General features: G+C 42.5%; 1 protein-coding gene across 1 annotated transcript in view; it reads left to right on the top strand.

The window, feature by feature from the left end:
- The window catches only part of BRF1 (BRF1 RNA polymerase III transcription initiation factor subunit), a 172,174-nt gene extending 164,416 nt beyond the window's left edge, over positions 1-7,758 (top strand). Inside the window, exons 17-18 of the mRNA XM_033061894.2 lie at positions 1,772-1,940; positions 4,085-7,758. Of these exons, the coding sequence (XP_032917785.1) occupies positions 1,772-1,940; positions 4,085-4,122 (207 nt within the window). The 3' untranslated portion in view covers positions 4,123-7,758. The remainder of the gene's footprint in view (positions 1-1,771; positions 1,941-4,084) is intronic.
- The last annotated feature ends 6,465 nt before the right edge of the window (positions 7,759-14,223 follow it).

A 14,223-nucleotide genomic window follows, 5' to 3' on the forward strand; every position in this document is an offset into this window, starting at 1 on the left:
TATACCAAGATGGACTCAGTATGATCACTCTAGGGGCAAAAGCAGTGGTAGGAAATATAAACTGGAGGGAAGTTCCTCTAAATAATATGATTAATTTGAGCATTAAAAAATCATGAAAACCTGTCTTTGACTGATCCGAATATCTAAATACTTGATTTTCTATTAAAATTAATGGGTGTCTTTTGCCCTATTAATGAGCTATTGGAGCAAACCCTGAGGTGACTTTGAAAAACTCAGGCAGATTCTTTGGGTTGACTGTCATGGTATATGACAAGTTCAGGAAGTGCTTTGATGTTTGAATAATTAGACTATCAACTTTCTGGTACAGGGATTTTCTCTTACGGTGTATCTCTGAAGTGCCTGGAGTTACAGGGATTTTGGGAGCTACTGCATCCCAGTGAATACACAAATAAATAAATAAATAAATAACTACTGCAGCATTTTCTCAGAACTTGCTGCCAATGGAGTTGGAGAACATGCAGCAGTACATACTTGTGTACTGTAAGTTAAAATTTAGAGCACTGTGTCACTTTTCTCATGGTATGGACCAGAGGAGTTGAGGTTTTTTGGTCTCCTTTGGACCATTCATTTTTAGGAGCACCTCACCATTGTCCTTCCAAGGAAGTGGTCCCAGTCTTTTCCATCTTTCTTACTAGGGAAGATGACTCAGTGCTGGTAGCAGCTGACTGGTGCTGTCAATACTCCCTTCTCAGAATTCTTCACATGACAACACAGCATTCATGGTTAATGTCTAAGGTTATTAAAATTCCTACTAACTGGCTGGTTTTGTGTGCCATGGGCTTTAGTGTACAAACCCCAACCAGTCCAAGTACAGAATGGGTGTGGAAAGTACCTGTTACAGAGCTGATGGAGGTAAAGCTCCTCTGATGTTTCTTCCCTGAATGAGAGAAGGAGGTAGAGCTCCAGACTGAGCACACCATGAAAATGAAATCAGAAAGACCAGAGCCTGGGCTGTGCTGGCACAGACTCTGTTGCTGCTTCCTGCTCTGTTCCCAGATCTCCCCTTAGTGAACCAAAGACAGTATTACCTACTCCAAATTCACCTCTATCCCCTCGTGGTGTTGCCCTTTCTCTCCCTCCATGCTGTCCTGCCTAACCTTGGAGCAGCTGGGGAGGAACATGTACAGAACAGGTCCCATCAATGATTGATTCCCAGTTCAGTGTTTGGAGATCATTATTCTGATGAATTCCATAGGTAATGTTACAGGTGCCAGTGTGCATTATCAACTGAGTGCTCTGCCATCACATTAAGAGCTGTCTACAGAGTGCTATTTGTTCCACAGCTCATTGCGCCGCCAAATAAATCCAACCACAGCTGTCAAAACTAATACATGTTGGGCTTTTTCTGATTTGAAGGGTACATTTTTGCTATCATTAAATTGTCAATAACATTTTTATTTTGCAATAGGCCTGATGTGAGTTGAGCACACTGTGGGAGAGGTTTTTAAGTTTTCCCACAGAGCTCTACTGAGGAGCCTTCACTCCCAAATTTCTCCTCCCCTTGTGGTTGCCAGAGAATCCTTATTCTGCTGTTACCATTACTGGACATTTCATTTGCCTGGTTCTGGACTAAGCAAAAACTGGGTGGTTTTGCCTGACTTCCATTCAGACTTTCACTAGAACAGCTGAACCTGTAGCACTGGGCATGAGCTTCTATCTCCTGTCCCTATTGTTTGGAAACTGCTTAAGTTCTGTGCAAATATTGGACAGAAGGAAGGGCTGCTCTACTGTTCTCTCTTCTTTTATGCAGGTTACCTTTCCAAATGCACAGGCTGAAGCCTCTGATGTAGAAAAACCAGCAGCTGTGCTTGTGGAGAGTGGCCCAGTAGCTTACAACCCTGATGAAGAGGTGGAAGAGGAGGAGGTAGAAGAAGATGAAGATCACTGCATGAGCGCCTTGCAGTTACTGGGAGGAAATGGTGAGCTGAGGTTGCCATCTCCTGCTGCTGTGGGCTTTGTTCTTGCAGGGCTGAGGACACTCAGGGTTCCCCTGCTGGTCCCTGTCCCAGAGCTCCTGCTGCCCTTTCAGCATTGCCCATTCCTGTGGGAAACCTGGAATCACCTTTGTCTGAAACCTGACCTTGGGGGCTCCTGAGAAAACTTTGCCTCTCGAGCTTTAGGCTAAGAGGGCTTCTCAAGAACAAACTGAAGTGAGAGGTGTTTTCCAGAATTAGGTTTATTAAGGTGGATCTGAAGAGTTAGGGGGCCAGTACCCCATCTATTAGCTGTGCCTGGAGCCCTCTGAGCTCCCCTCCCTGCTCCTCATGTCCAGCGTGTCCAGGAGCCCTGGGAATGTGTCTGTCCAGCTCCAAACAGAACAATCATCACTCTCTGTTTCTGGGGAAGGTGTTAGGAGGAAGCAGTTGTTCCCCAAGTGCAGGCATGGCCTTGGTGGTGCATGTATGGTACACAGATGTGTGCTAATTTCTTTGGGTTACCCACCAAAGCCAATGTTTAATTACATTTCTTTGCTGGCAGGAAAAGGCAGTCTCCTCTCCGCTGTGGTTTTTCCTAGCTGGACACATCCACATTCATCCTTTATTAAAAACTTCCCTTTAGAAGTTAAGCTTTGAAAATACACAAAATTATTTTTGAAACAAGAGCTGCTAATTATGGGTTGTGAAGACTCAAGATGGGAATAAGTTTCCTGCTGAAATGTTATTTACTGCAAAAATCTTTCTATCACTATTCATTTAGCTTTTGTGGACAATATGTATACATTTCACAAAAGTGTCTGTTGCTTTTAAATGGATTCCTCTGCTGGAAAATAATTGCTGAACCGTAGGGAAAACAGTTTGTTGCCTGCATTTATTATTAGAATAATGTTCCCAAGAAAAGGCACCCATGTGGGGGAGGGTGGGTCTATGTTTATTAATAAACCCCCCACAAAAATAGAATAAAGGTCACTGAGTTTTTTCGTTGTAAATGATACTAATTTTGAATCATTCTGAGAACATTCCACTACTCCCTGTCTGGCCTGCACAAAGCTGAAAAAATCAGAGTTAAAAAACAAAACTAAAAATGAAAATGAAGAGGAAAGGAGTATTCCCAGAATTCGAATGCAGGTGTGCAGAGTTGCTCAACACAACAAATAACTCTTTCCTAGCTGCTTTCTCCATGGATTTTAGACCTGTCTGCCTGGAATAACTACATGAATTACAGATGGTGAACTTCACCCATTCTACACAAATCATTATGGATTACACTTAATTCTACTTCTGAACATTTGCTTGTCTCTTTGGGTGAGATGTTGCCCTGTATTGGATTTAGAATATAAAGTTTAACTTTTCTCAGTGCTCATATGTAATAATTTTCCATAGGTTCATCTACACAACAGAAGATATCTGTATCTGTGCATTCAAAAGAACACAGAGAAAAATTGGTGCATTAGAAACATACAGACTTGCCTTCTGACACACAGCACAGTTTTTGCACTCAGCATTGTTTAAGAAAACAAGACTAGATTTTAAAATCTGGGCAAAAATTTTTAGTGTAGAAGTAAAAAGATAAGGGAGATCTGAGTCAGATGCATTGGTCAGGATTTGTTCCATGACTCTTTTGATGTTGATGGGAACTCTGAGCTATCTCTGAACCCTTGCAATTTCAGCTCATAAATCCATGAATAATATAAACAAACCAGCTTTTTCCTTGGTGTCTATGTCTAGTGAAAAACGTGCCTACTTGTAAATGTAATGCTGCTGCTTATCAGCCACTGTGTGCCAAGTCACTTGTGACAGTCAGGCTTCATCACCTTAGCCTCTAAATTAAACCAAGTATTTAATATATACATGTGCCAAGTATTCCTAAATGAGGGTCTAGTGACAAGTGAGAAGAGATATTTACACATACATGCTTAAAAATAATTTTATTTCATTGAAATACATGCAAGAACTTACTTAGGCCTAAGAAAACAGATGATTTTTTTAAATGCTTGCCTAAGGCAAAATTTACCATGTAGTTACACAGCAAGAAAACAACCTTAAAGAAGCAATATTTCTATTGTGTCTTCCATCTACCCCAAAATATTTGCATTTTTATGTGCCCTTTTCTTTGTGTGTTTCAGATTATGGCTGTGATATGGATGAAGATGATGGCTATTAGCTCCATTTACTTCCAGGAGACATGGACTGTGTCTTGTTCTCAGCAAATCTCGAGTCTTCAAACTGTATGAATAGTGAAAGAAGCTGTCTATGGTCAGCAAATGTAATCAAACAATCCTTACATTTGTAAAGTGAATTCGAGGTTGGCATTGGGTCTGGTCAGTTTGCATTGACCCATGACCCAGCAATAACCAGTTTGGATTCCTACTTGAATTTATTTTTATTTTGGTGGATCACGGTTGGAGAATTAAATTAATGAGAGTAATGTTTCCATAGAACAAAAGAAGAGACAAAACTGACTTGTGCATGAAGCCTGTGTGGCTGAAAACAGCACATCTCTTATTTATGTGACTGCTTTTAGGCATACTGCTGAAAGGGAGCAGATTGAAGGACAGGGCCTGTTGATGATTGGAGTGCAGCAACATTAGTTGTCTCATCATGCTACAGCTGACAAAAAGAAATGTTTCCAACCTGGACTGTGAATGCGACCATGTTACAGTATACAAGCTCCCTTACCCAACCCTATCAAAAGTTAATGACAAGTTATATATTTGCAGAGCAGTACTGGTTTTCTGAAACAGAGTAAATACTTCTTTATATTAATCAATTCATAGATTTCTTAAAATATCTGACAGTAGAAGGCAATGTGGGCAGAGAAGAATTGTCTTCCACTGTGAGCTCAGTGCGCTTTTTTTGGGAGGAGGGAGATGACCTGGGTTGGTAGGAAGTGTAGGGAGCAAGGAGGCAAAGCTGCTGTGCTCATGAGCTGTTGCTGGGCATCCTTAGGGACAGCCAGGTTCTCTTTAGGCTGGAGAGTCACTCTGGCCATCTCTGTGGAGCTGCTCTAAGTTAGAGAGGAGGTCTGCTCCCAAGAGCTGCTGGTCTCTAAAACCAGTTGAAAGAAAGAGAAAGCTGAGCTTTTTAATAAATAAGCTAGCATCTGCTTTGACTGAATTTAATTTAATGTAATTTGCTTAACATTCTCTGGGTAAATTAAAGGTCACCATGCAGCAGTCTGACTTTCATGGCTCAAATCCCACCCTTGAACAGTCGTTGCTATGTAAATAAAGCTGGAGCTGCAGCCCTGTGTGCCCCGAAATGTCAGCAGGCAGGTCTTCTCTTACAGATAGATGAGTTCTGGCAGTGCCATGAGAGCAGGGGTCAGGAGTGGAGCCCCTGTGGGCAGATCCCAGCCTGGTGCCTCTGCCCTGCCTTCCCCTGGCACTGCTGGGCCCGAGGTCTGGGCTCCGTGGGAAATGCGCTGTGCTCTGGATCACACTCTGCATGTCTGCAGCTGATGTTTCCATCTCACTCCCTTATCTGCTGACAATCATGAAAACTGTAGTGCTGCAAGCTTGTCTTAACACCAGGGAAAGATGGATATTTATCTTATCAGCATGGTTTCTGTTCAGCTGTGTCTCCTGGCTGGGTCTTCCTTCCTACCTGTTTTGAGGAGCTCTCGTTCCTAAAGCACCATCCATCCTCCTGCTACAGAGAATGGGTTGTGGCAGGAAGAGAAGCTGCTTCAGGATGCTCTGCCAGGCAGGGTGATGATGGTGCTCACATCTGAGGTCATCACCAAAGAGGGGAAGGACCACAGGACCTTCCATACTTCCACTCTTCTGTGTCCCTCTTGGTAGCTTGCATAAGATGCATCATTCAAGTCGAGCAAGAGTGAGTGCTGTTTTTAGGAGCAGACTTGCTACTATTTGGCTGGTAAATATGGTTTGGTGGGTTGTATCTGTGAGGAATTTTTGAGCCTTATATAGGAGAATTTCTGTATTGACTTCTTGGAAGCAGAACTTGGTGACAAAATTGGTGTGGTGAGGCTATTGGAAAGAATAGCTCATCCAAACCAGATTCCAGTTACTTAGTTTGCAGTACTTAAGTGGAAAGAAGAGATTCCTTATAAATCTTAGGAGAAAAGCTGGCATTTTCAACAAAATGCTATAGATTTTTTCTGATACTTTATAAATACTGCACAGAAACTGATACTGAGGAGATAAACCTTTCTACCTCTCTTTTATCTACACCATAAAATAAAAGAATGCTATAAGTAGACAGTTTTTTAAAAAGTGGTTTGTTTTATCAAAGTTTCTGCTCTGCAAGACTTTGAAACCGTTGAGTTTGATTGTTTGGGTTTGAATTAATCTTCCATAGCACTGCTACAAATATACTCTCAGTATATTCTCAAGGCTTGGGTTTTATTCCAAGGTACACAGTATTCTCTATGCAGGAAATAAACATGCATAAATAAACATGTGTATGACTCATGTAGGTCGAGTGCTTTTCTCAGATGCAAGATGTTGGCTCTTAAAGAAACCGCTAAGATGAATATTGCTGAGATTAATATTGCTAAGATGAACATTGCTGAGGGTCTTCAGTCTCCTGGTTGGTTCCCCCAGAGGATACCAAACCTGCTGCCAGGGTAGTGATGTTGTGTGTGGGAGCTGAGAGCCCACCCAAATAACTGCAGCTAGGAAATTTGAATTTCAGTAGTACATTGTGTTGCTGAGAACATTGTTTTGTGCACTGCAAGCAGAGGGTTGCAATTTTTGAATGCTCTCGTGATTTGATTAGGAAAGGCCATCAGGCAATCTGCTGGAAGAGCAAGAAAAAAAAAAGACCTACAATTCCATAGCATCTCAGTATTGCTGGTGAAGTTAATGGCATGATTTCTGTACAGGATTCCTAAAGAAAGGCTATTGGATAGGCAGACTTCACTCTGAGCTTCTTAAGCTATAGTGGTTATGTACATTTTTAATTTATTGGTGACTTACCGGGATTTTTATAATGTCATTCCTTCTTCATTTAACTAAGCTCAGGAAATGTAAACAGATTTGAACATGCTAGTTTCTGGTTTTATAGCTAGTCATTAAAATGTAAAAGGATTAACACTGCATTAACTCTGTTTACTGCTGTTGATGTATCTGGACAATTTTGTTGTGTATAAGTAAGCCCGAATTCACTTGGAGTAATTTGGATCCTGCTTTTCTGAGCATTCTGATTATGATGTAAAGAGCTTATAAGGCTTCAACATTTGTTGTTCTTAGATCATCTTCATTGAAGCCACACAAGCTGTGTATCATTGGGTTTGTTGCAGAAAGCTCATCTCTTGCTGCAAGTCACTTTGCTTGACAGGCAAAACCCTCCAGCTGTTGCATCCAGCTTGTCTGCCATGCAGCCTTTTCACACTCTGGTATTGTGGGAGTAAAAAACGAAATAAGGAAAATAATGGGCTTCTTCACTGTGCTGAGTGCATTTTCAGTGTCTTAATCATCTATGACATTTCTTTAAAATCAGTGTGTTCAGTACAGCAACTTTTAAATGGTGTCAGACAGCCTTGTCTTGAGGGTTAAACATGTTCGTCGAAAAAGTCCCTGCCATCCTGATGACTCTGGATTGCATTGAAACCCCAGTTGCAGATGTGTACAGTTACAGTTTGCCTAATAAATGTTCTGTTTCTTATTTTTGTGTTGAATCCTTGTATTTGGTTCAGTTAGTGCCAAGGAAATGAAACCTTTTTGATGTAAGCATACATACTCTCCTTCCACAGCCACGAGTCATGTTAACCTTTTTTACTGTAATATATTTGCTGTAAATAAAAAATAAAACCTTTACATAGCCCATCTGTTACTATGATGCTCTCCTGATAATTTCTGATTTTTGATTCAGCGTGATTGGTTGGTCATGGCCAAAATTTGTCATTCAGAGCTTTCTTTTGCCTCTAAAAGGGAAGACACAGCTAATCAGGCAAGTGTTTTTTACAAGATACCATTCCACTGATAGATGTAGATATTTTCTGCAAAGTGCACAACATTAATGAGGCTTTTCCACTAAGCTGTATAATTAACTGACTGTGGGAACAATATATGGTGTGTGTATTTAGTGGAACTGTTCCAGTGCTTGTTTCTGAAAGTTGTATCTTGATAAATAAGGTGTGTGCTGAGTTAAAAATCATGTTATTTTATCAACATCTGGCTGCCACAGTTTGGAGACAAAAATCCACATCTGCCCTTTGTACAGATGGGTGTTTGCTGTTTTTAGCTTTTGCTGGAAAAAGAGGTACTACTGGATCCTCAGGAGTGTCTCCTGAAAAGTTTTAGCCTATAAAAGGATGATTAACAGTAGATTTGATAAGGCAGTATGTGTCATTCCAGCATTTCACTGTGTTCCCATAGTGTGATCAAGGCACACTTCTGCTCTCATTGACATTGGGATGTTTTTATCTGAATTTCTCTTCAACTGTTCCAGCCATTTCCACTGGGAGTTGGGAACTTCTCCAGCAATGTCCATCCAGATGCCCTCTCCCTGGTAACATCTGAGCTGTTAAAAAGTACTGACCTCCTTGGCCTCATATTTTTCTGTTCTTCCGAAGCTGTACAGCTCTTGGCTTTGTCCTCTAATGTTTCTCTTCTGTGACACACCAGGCTTTCATAACGGTAAAAACCATTCTGTCCCCACAGCTGCATTCATCAAATATGCCTCCTTTAATGGTCTCAGAAGTTAAATAATTCTAATAAAGCTGAAATCTTACAAGGCTTTATATTACCTTCATTTGTCACCAGTAGGTCATAGCACATTTGTTCTTAGGTTCTGTTTTGTAATGCAGAAGAGGCTGTTACAGTTTTCTACTCCTGTCTTGTCTGTGAGAAGAGTTACAGCACATTATTGAGATTGTTGGGTTTTTTTGCCCACCCTGGTACCTGGCAGTGATCTTGGTGGGTGGTGGTTGTTTAACAAAAGGGGTTAAGTACATGAGAAAGGAGGCTCAGGGAGAATTCAGGACTTAGGACATAACAAATTTACTTGGTGAGTTGCTTTGTTGTAATTATTTTTTTTTCTTACAGGACCTGTTATGCATTCTCATGGAAATTAGGGAGGCACATACAGTTCATAAAAATGCAAAATGAAATTCCCTTCTTGCCATGGGACTCTGGGAGCACAGGATTTAACAACTTGTAGCCTGAACTGTACATTTGTTACTGTGTGGGAGGGCAGTAAGTGGCACAGGACTGGGCACAGGAATGGCAATCACTGTGTTATCCATTTCTATTGCCAGATTGCAGCAAGAATGCTTTTTCACTGCTCTTAGTGCTCATAGTGAAGTTTCTCAATTCTTTAAAAGCAGAAAAATACAGCAAATTAAAGGAATTTTAGCAAAGCAATGAAAAGAAACAGCACCAACACTCTGATTCCAGGTAATTTTTCTCCAGTGCTCTTCTGTGGGAAAAGTAAAAGGAATTTGTACACAGCAACAAAGGTGAGGCAGTGTTGTTCATTTTCCACACTAGAGTTCAGACTCTTCTGTTTCATGGTATATCCTAAATGATATTCATGATTTATGGCCTGGGCAGTCCACTGGAGGGTACTGAAAGAGGCAGGACACCAAGCCAGATGAGGAAGGAGAGATGGTGTGGTATCACTGTTTCTTGAGTGGAAAAAAAAAAGAAAGAGATAAATTATTTAGAGGGAGTTTAAGGGTTGTAGTTTGATGTTAAGGAGAAAAGCTGCATTGAAACCAGAAAGATGAGGAAATATTCTCTGTAATGATGTGCACTGGGCTGTGCAATAGGCAGTGAGCATCAGGCAGGAAGAGCTTTGCTGGTTTACTCACTCAAGGATCTGTGCTGTTACCAACAGTCTCTAGAGGTGGTAGGAGTAGTGAAGGAAGGGATAGGAGTGCTCTGGGCTAAAACCAAAGTACTGTGGGCAAAACCATCCCTGGAATAAAACCAGACATTGTGCTAAGTCCAAAGCCCCTTCTTACTCTAAGAGTAAGACTGTAATTAGTCAAGCCTTGCCTAATTAAGCAGTAAAGGGGAATTATCTATTCTGCTGCTTTTAATATAAATGAGGATGGCTGAGGTTGTCAGAACTTTCTAGGTGGTCACAGACTTACTCTGACGTGGATGTGTTTAATTGAATAATGGTTTTTTAGCACAGCATCCTGGCTGGGAAACAGATTAATCTTTGTATCAGCTGTGATTGCTGCCCATGCTCTGGGAGCTCAGCAGAGGAGTCCAGCACACACCAGCACCATTCAGGTAAGATTCATGGGTTGGCATGACATAAAATACAGCTAAAGCAAATATTTTCAAAACTGCTCACTGCTTTCAAGCAAAGTCTTATGCAAGGCCACTGAGAAACTGTTAGTTACTGCTGCATGCTGCATTAAATCAGTGGGCCCTACCATAAGCTCTGAGGTCTCCAACAGCAAATCAGCACGGTGTGAATCACTGTGTTTTCTTTCTGGACCATCAGGCACCACGAGGAAATGTCTGAGTGTATTTTCTGCCTGTGGTAAGATGAAGGATCTTTCATCTTTTTCATCTTCCCAGTATAATTTATGTTGGTTCAGAGTTGCTGGCTGCACTGCATTAATGAAATGCCATCTGAAACCCTTTTGGCCAGTGCTCTTGGCAAAGGTGCAGGTGTGGACTTTCTGATCTCCCCTGGCCTCTTGGTGGGCAGAAGGTCTGTGTCAGCAGGGGTGGTGCCAGCCCTGTAAAGCTGCCCAGCACAGACCCCAGGTATTGTCACTGCCTGTGGATGTAGCACAGACTGAAGGGGGCTACACCAAAGGTGAGATGTGACACTGCATCAGTTAGAAGATGAATTTTATGGGAGTGGGGAGAAGCCATTGCACTAATCACTGTGCAGAGAGGTAATTCAGGGGTCCCAAGGGCTGTGTTCAGCCCATTGATCAGTCCCATCTGTTAATCTACCACAGCAGGTATGAAGCTCAGAAGGAGATAAGCAATTAAGGCCATCTGTGACACCTCAAGTGAAGATCAGCAGTAGGCAGGATGAAGACACAGCCATTACAGGACTTAGCAGAGCTTTGGAAGGCAAGCTGTAGCTCTGCTGGTGTAATTTCAAGCCTACTTTCACAGCCAGGCTTAGCTTTCATTAAATTCTTGATTATATCTTAGGTTGATAGGGCCATAGGATGGCTTGCTATCCAAGAAAGGGCTTTGGGGTGGGATGTATGTGTTTTTTTAAGTTACTCCCTCTATTGCCATATTTTGCAAGGACCATGCTTAGGATTGCAGCTTTACTTCTGAGCAGAGTCCTCAGGGCTCAGCAGGAGTAAGCAATCACTACTGAGGAGCAGAGCTGTTAAATAAGACAAAAGGCAGGGGAAAGCAGCACAAAAAGAGAATTCTGGTGAAACATGGAGTGTGAAAGTATCAGTTGGTCCAGGTATCAGAGTCAGGGATGTCCCACATCAGAGATGAAGAAGCGAGCAGGGAGTGGAGCAGACCTGGTCTGGTGAGCTGTGACTTGAAATTCCTCCTCATTTCAGCTCTTTGGTGGGCTCTCTGTTCCCTAGTCCTGCTGAGGGGGGTGGTGGAACCATCTCAGATGGCTCCCCAGGACTTCTCACTCCTTACCATTAACTGCTCACAGGGCCATGAACCCAACAGATCACAGCCAGACCCTGCCCCGCTCTGCAGCTCCACAGGATAAGGAATGGGATTAATGACAACAGCTCCTTTTCCTGGAAAGCAGTGCTGTCCCTTGGGGTTTTGCCCATGCCTTTGCTCTGAGTCTGGCTGATCTCTGTCCTTGATCCCACCAAGATTTCCCATCTCTTGTTCAATTTCTGAGTAGCTCAAGGAAGTGAACGTGAGGGCTGAGGGAATCTAGAAACCCCAAGGGATTTTGGAAAGTGCACAGAAACCCTTAGCATAAATGTTGTCTGCCTGTCACTGGTATTTGTGGAAGAGAAGGATGCTGAGAAATAGTTCCATGCTGCTTTCAGTTGCTGTGTATTAGGCAAATACCATGAGAATAGGAATTGCATTATTTGTACAAGGAATATTCAAGGGGCTGAAGTGTTCAGACACTTTAATTAGCCATGGGAGTGAACATCATCAGCTTTCTGTGGAAGAACAGCAGATTGTTGCCATTGTCTTTCTAAATACCTGTCCTGTTTTCCCTTTTGTATATTTCATTATAAAATAAAATATTAAAGCTTTAAAAACTCTTCATTAGCTAGCAGATGGCATTGCAAGTAATTTTTATGTGATGAAGAAAACTTTAATGGCAGACATTTAAAGTTGTGTTTAGACAGACTGTTGCCATTGGAAAAATCTAGTGAATGTTTTCTCTATGTTTTTGGCTAAACTGGTGCCAGATTTTGTACTGGGAAATAGAAGGGGATGATTTACATCAACCAGTTCCCTCCCAAGAGTGGTTCTACATCAGTGTAACACTGTTGAGTTCCACAGTCATGCGTTGATTTACAGAGGTGCAAGGGGGGAGGAAAATATCATTAACTTGATGCAGTTCAGGAAAATAGTACATTTCTTGTATATTCACCTCATTCCCTTGCTGGAGTTAAGACATTTTTTGGGAAGCTTAGAGGCAGCTTCCTGATAGGCAGTACAACAGTGTGCCAACTTCTGGACGTCTCTGGATGTCAGCATCAGCAGCACGTGGGGATAACAGAAATGGAGAGCAGAGACCCTGTCCATGCAGGAAAGCCCTGTGAAAACCTGACCTCCTTATCCCACCCTTGCTACATTTCCTGAGGTGTAAGACGCTTGTGTTGAAAGCAGGTAGGAACATGGTTGACAAAAAACCCTTTCAAGGCCTTGATGGTTTTTCCAGTTCTGTATTTCTCTCTTGAGCAGCCAGTGCCATGCTCTTAGGAGGTGTGAGCTGCCTTACAGGAATATGTTCACATCCACAATACCCAGTCTGTGATAAGAGGGGTTTATATCCCTTCAGATATGTGAATTCTTGTTTGTGGTGGTTTGTTTTTTGGTTTTTTTGTCCTCCAAGGGTTAGTTTTGGCCATGCAGGGTCTCACCTCATGGGAGCAGGGAGAGGGGAGCGTGCTGATTCATTTGCACAGCCAGAGAATCAACTGTCCATGCACATATTAAGAGATGAATCATGCTTCACAAAAGCAATAAAAAATGCCTCCTAAATGAGTAATTGCCTGGCTACCTCCTTAGGCTGTCCAGCCCTTTGTTCCTCCCCTGGCCAAGCTTCAGTGTCAGCTTTTTGCACTGCTGGGGACCTTTGTCCTTCAGGTTTTTCTACATCTGGCTGATCCGATCTCAAAAGCTTTTGTTTTCAGATTTGGAAGAGCCTCACAGCTAAGCACAGGTCCTCAAGGAAAGCCTTTCCCTTTTTCTCAGATAGTGTTTAGGATAAACCACACAGCAGCAAGAAATGACATCTCTAATGTGTGTGGGAGCTCTAGTGACAGGCTTGTTAGAAATGCCCTGACCAATGCACAGAAGGGAAAACAGGACAGTTTGCTGGAATATTAACACTCAGCAGAGGAGAATTTCTCTACTTATGAACCCTGAGGAAAATAACAGTTGCTCTGAAATGCCCTGTGAGCTTCAAAGGCTTGACATGAAGTTTTCTTCCTCAAAAAGCAGTGTTTCCCTGCCCAGGAGGAGCTTGGGAAGCAGAGATGAGGGTAAGCTGCCCTTCAGGATCCCAGTAGTGAAGGGATGTGCCAAGGGAAGCACCTGCTTTGTGATTTAATACCAAACAGGACCATCCTCTGTCGTTTTGTCACCTTCCCTGCAGTCATCCCCATTAGCTCCTGGGCAGCTCTTTGGTAGCACAAACCCTTGTCATGTTCTGCTGCTTTCTCTGTCCCACAGTGGGTATTTCTGTGGAGCCCTGTCCTGAAAGAAGGGAAATTACCAAGAGAAACACAATCCCTCCCTTTGCTTCTTTGCCCAAGAAGCATCTCTGCCCCTGCAGCAGGTGCCCTGCATGATGAACACACAGCCTTTGAAGGGGCTGATGAGCAGCAAATTGCCACCCACAGCGCTGTGATTCCTGCAGAATTCCAGCCAGCCCACTCCTGACAGCTCAGCCAGGCTTGGCACTGCAGAGGTTGCAGTTTCTAACTCTCAAATTGCAGTGCTGGCTTGTGTGGGGGACAAAGGGGCAAGAAGGATTTCAGCATTTGGGAAGGTTTCCATGCAAGGATGTTCTGGGAAGAAGCAAACCTGTGTCCCTGTGGTCACACAAAAACATCCAGGGACTCACTTTCTTGCTCTGTTTTGACTGTGCACCACTGATGTGGCTTATTTATCTCATTGGTTCCAAATTCACCCTTGTG

The sequence above is a fragment of the Catharus ustulatus genome, chromosome 6 (assembly GCF_009819885.2).
Source record: "Catharus ustulatus isolate bCatUst1 chromosome 6, bCatUst1.pri.v2, whole genome shotgun sequence".
Lineage (NCBI taxonomy): Eukaryota > Metazoa > Chordata > Aves > Passeriformes > Turdidae > Catharus > Catharus ustulatus.